Genomic DNA, 4,653 nt, shown 5'->3' on the forward strand with positions numbered 1-4,653 from the left:
CAGAACTCCACCAACCCCAACGGAGTTCCGGAATTGACATGGCGAGCCACGGACATCGATCCCGTGCAGTGAGGACGGGTGAGTAAATCGATTTTAGATATTCGACTTCAGCTACGTTATTCACGTAGCTGAAGTTGCGTATCTAAAATCGATTTTCCCCCGTAGTGTAGACCAGCCCTGACAAACTAAAATTCACTTGGTCAGAGGAAAATGTTCAAGTGACCAATTTTATAAGTGAGCTTGAATCTTCTACCAAGGTGAAGAAATCTGAACATTTTGGAATTATATTGGACTTTCGTTTTACTATTGTGGACATCTCTATAGGAATACATACTCAGCATTCTAGTATATGAAAGAGGATGTATATATACACAAATATTTTCTTTAAAAAATGCACATGATAAATTTCTTACTGTTATGTTCTGATGTTCAATTCTCAGTTTCTCCACTCCTGCACCATACAGCTCCCTTAACAAACACATTATCCTGGTCTTTTTTCCAGCTCCAGATGGTCCATACACTAATAGATGAGGGAAGTCACCACACTGAACCTGAAAACAGTGCAATAAAACTAATTAATGTTTCCCCTATGCTAGGAAATTAAACTGCATCAGATGAGGACTTTCCTTACAACATTACTAAAGTAATTTTTCACATACAATTCTACAGTAATTCAATTTAAAAATACAGCCCAGAATTAGTGGCTCTTTGAATTTCTTTCTTCCAGGTATACTTCCATCATATATGCTGTGTGCCTCTGAAAATTAAAGATGATGCTTTGTTTTGGATTTTTTTGAGAAAGTTTGAAGTACTTTCAGGTATTACATTTGCTCCTGAGACTTCTGCCAATTTTTGTGGTTACACAGTCACTTTCATCTTTTTAAAAAGATGTTTCCATCCTGCTTGTTGCTAAGTGAAAAGCTCTCACAAAATGAGAAACAGACTGACACAGGGAAACAGCAAAACTATCCACAAAATAAACTAAAAATAGAGAAAACTGTGTCTCTGCTCTCTTTCAGCTACAATAAACTATGAGTATTACCTGTAACAATATAAATATATTCAAACAAAAGCATAATTTTTAATCTGAGTGTCTCTTTAAAATGACAAAACCAGTTTTTGTTTCTGAGAGCACCAGAAGCCGGTTTAAAATACATATTTCACTAAAACCTAGCTTCAAAGCTAGTTTTAGTTAGATAAACCAAGAAATACAGAATTCAAAGAGTGACTCTAGGGGTTACACAATCTGGATAAGACTCAGGATATCTGGGGACTTGAACAGTTTTGTACCCAGAGGTTTTATTCCCATCTTTGACCTTAATCCCTGTGACCTTGATCAAGTCATTTATGATCTGATGGTTTCAGAAGTGCTGGACGCCAACAGCTTCCATAGAAGTCAATGTATGATGTGGGTGCTCTGCATTTCTGAGAATCATGCTAATAAATCTCTTTGCGACTCTTTCCTCTCCCATCTGCTTAATGGTAATAGTGATGGTGTGAGGCTTAATTCAATAACACAAGTAAAATGCTTGCAAACCTTTGCATGGAGTGCATTCTACAGAAGAGAAAAGTTTTTCCCCCCTACATGTCAGGGCTTGTCTTCACTGCAAGTTAGTTTGAGTTATTATGAGTTGCTAGCCTAGCTCAACGTGGGTAAGTCTATAGTACTACAGAGCATATGTCAGCATAGCTATGCGAACACAGCCCTGTGCTGTAGAAGCAGCCTACACCTACAGGAGTAGGTCGGTGTAGGAACATCACCTCCACAAATAATGTTATGAATGTTGACAGAATCCCTCTTTTACCAACATAGCTACACTGAAGGTTTTGTTGGCATAGCTATGTTGGCCATGGTACAGGTATTTTTTCCATATCTCGGACCAATGCAGCTATGCTGACATAACTTAAGTGTAGACCAAGCCTGAGAGCGACCACACAGTGAAACAACACTCAAACTAGCAGGGCAATTTGATCAGCAAAATGGTGACTGGATTAGTAGCTTCATTGGATAAACATCTGATGAGTTGTAACTCACTGCTCATTCCCACTGCATTACTAAAGCACAGGAACATCAAACACCCACCCCCATTCCATACCACCCACATCAGACAAGCCAGTTAGAACTGAAGCTAGAGATATTTGTGTGTAGAAAGGAAGTTGGGCAAAACTCTAGTAATACCTTGAGCTAACACTGCTGTGGGACAACACTGCAAGGTGCCATCCTGGGTCAAAGAACAGGTGTCATTTTAAGTCTGGCTATCAGCTGTTTCATTTAATTGTTTATAAAGCACACTGAAGATGAAAAGAGTTCTATTTATTGTTTGTGGCAGTGATTAAATGGTCACAGTGAGGTCCAGGAAAGTACTATTTGGACTGTAAGCAAATTATTTCCTCATTAGCAGTTTTCATATTGGCAGGATATACAATTTCCAGTAGGGTGACTGTATTACAGTGCACAGTTTCTTCCTAGACTGTTTTTTTTATTCAGTTATTGCACTTTTCATTTTGTATTGTAACAGAGGTAAATATGCAGTATTGAAGGGCAGGTGGGTGTGATGTTACCCTCCTGCTACCTGAGACAGATGTAACACAAACTGCAGCTCTAACCCCTGCTTTAATAAAACAAAGTCACATGCACAAAGAGAGTTTGCAAAACTTCATCTCCTTATTCTCCTCCCTAAGCAAAGCAAGCAGGAACTTAGCACCAATATTTAGAGGGCTGAGTCTGCTCTGTGCGCGACTGGGAACAGACTCAGACTCTAAGCCAGCACTTAGGGGACTGCAGCCCCTCACCAGTAAAGCTGTGGTGCTGGCTCAGCCCCAGGAGACCCCTGGCAGTGCTACGGGGGGGGGCATTTGTTTTGTTTAAAGAGCGCACCCCCTACTGCCCCGGGGGATGGGGGGGGCGGAGACAGCACAGGGCTAGGGGGAGATGGGGGTAGCACGGAGGCAATGGCACCAGATGGGCCGCTGTCCTGAGGCGGTACCGGGGGGGGGGGGTTGTTTACGCAATGGAGCGGTCCGCGGGGGGGGTTAGCAGGGCTCCCCTCGCGGCCCGGGGGTGGGGGGGCAAAGGGCGGGGCCGGTCCCTCACCAGGTTGCGGAGCTGGGCCGCCTGCTCGCGGTGATAATCCACCCTGCCGAGGGCGCAGGGCCGGTACTTGTCCACCCAGAGACTCATCGCTGCGGGGCCCTGGCAGAGCGGGGTTGAAAAGCGCGCGCCGCCCCGGCCCTCAAACCCCGCCGAGAACAGCCCTTACTACGGAGGCCGCCTTGGGACAGACCTAACCGACATGCGGAGTCAGCGTGACGCGCCCAGGCAGGCCGCGAGGGCGGGGGAGGAGAGCGGAAGGCGGCAGGGAAGCGGGGGCTCGCTCCGTGCCCAGGGCGCGGGCTTTCCCTCAGGAGGACACACCCCCAGCAGCCGGACATCTCACAGCACCGTGACCCTCCCTGTGTCCCGGCCAGCGTCCTAATGCCGCGAGAGCGCAACGCCCTGATCCACCGCAGCAGCCCGCCTGCCTGCGGCCTGGGCCTTCTTCAACCCACTGCAACGCAGCATAACGGCCAGCGCCATTTCCTGCAGCGTCTGACAGGCCAAGCCCTCACAGCGCCACTATGTGACGCTCCTCTTAAGCATCATGTGCCGGTACCGTGTCATCTCATCTCAATCCCGAACACTGTGCAACACTGTGCCTCCTAGCAGCTAGCGCACCTAATGCCCAACAGCACCGTGCCCTGCAGCAGTCCAGGCACCCAGCACCTCCATGCAGCATGACACTATCCAGCATGACCCCAGTGCGGTGCCACCTTACCACAATGCCCTACAAGCACCACAGCATAATGCCTCGCCAAGCATAATGCCCCTCTGTACCTCAAAGTGGCCCAGCACGGCAACAAAAGTTCATGTAGCACAATACCGTGTTGCCCCACAATGTGACAAATTGCAGGACTTCAACACAACATCCCAGTTCTGTGATATCACAACACTACAGCATGGCATGCTGCACCACTGCACAACATGCTACACCTCCAAAATGGTGCCTCCATATCACAACTGCAAAACATCTGCAAACCAGTGCCCTGACCCACTACCACAGCCTGATGTCCCACAGCAGCTCCACCTAGATCTAGCACTATACAGGTATCAGGAAATGTTCTCACTGTTTCATAAAGTGGTCAATGAATCTCTTACCATTATTCACAATTCGTTTCCATTTCTGGGTAAATTCAAGTCATTCCCATGTAACACTATTTTTAAAAATCACCCCATTGTCTCTGCAGTATATACTTAATTTGTTTTGTTCTGGAAATATGAAGAGCACAAAATCCATTTGAAGCACTAAGTACTGAGACACAGTACTTGTGCATCCACCATCTTTGGAATTAAGTACTTGTCTGTGGTATGAACTGCTTCACAATTCCATATGTGACTGTTATTCTCATTAGTTGTATGCAGTATAGTTGTAATCTCACCCTGAAGCCTTTCCCCCTGTCTAGCTAGCTGTCACGGGAGAGCTCATTCAGACCCTGCTTACATAAATATCACGTTATTATAAGCTAATCTCATGATTTTTGAGGCTGACTAATGATTTTTGAACTCTTAGGGCTGGCAATGCTGGGTGTGTGTGGGTGACCCCATGCTGGCCTCCC

At 46.1% G+C, this 4,653-nt stretch overlaps 1 protein-coding gene across 1 annotated transcript in view; it reads right to left on the reverse strand.

Moving 5' to 3' along the window:
• RFC3 (replication factor C subunit 3) overlaps positions 1-3,591 on the reverse strand; it is a 28,458-nt gene extending 24,867 nt beyond the window's left edge. Inside the window, exons 1-2 of the mRNA XM_032791945.2 lie at positions 3,095-3,591; positions 414-551 (exon numbers count right to left, since the gene is read on the reverse strand). Coding sequence (XP_032647836.1) covers positions 414-551; positions 3,095-3,181 — 225 coding nt within the window. The 5' untranslated portion in view covers positions 3,182-3,591. The remainder of the gene's footprint in view (positions 1-413; positions 552-3,094) is intronic.
• Positions 3,592-4,653: the final 1,062 nt, after the last annotated feature.

This window comes from Chelonoidis abingdonii, chromosome 1, assembly GCF_003597395.2.
Source record: "Chelonoidis abingdonii isolate Lonesome George chromosome 1, CheloAbing_2.0, whole genome shotgun sequence".
Classification (NCBI taxonomy): Eukaryota; Metazoa; Chordata; order Testudines; family Testudinidae; genus Chelonoidis; species Chelonoidis abingdonii.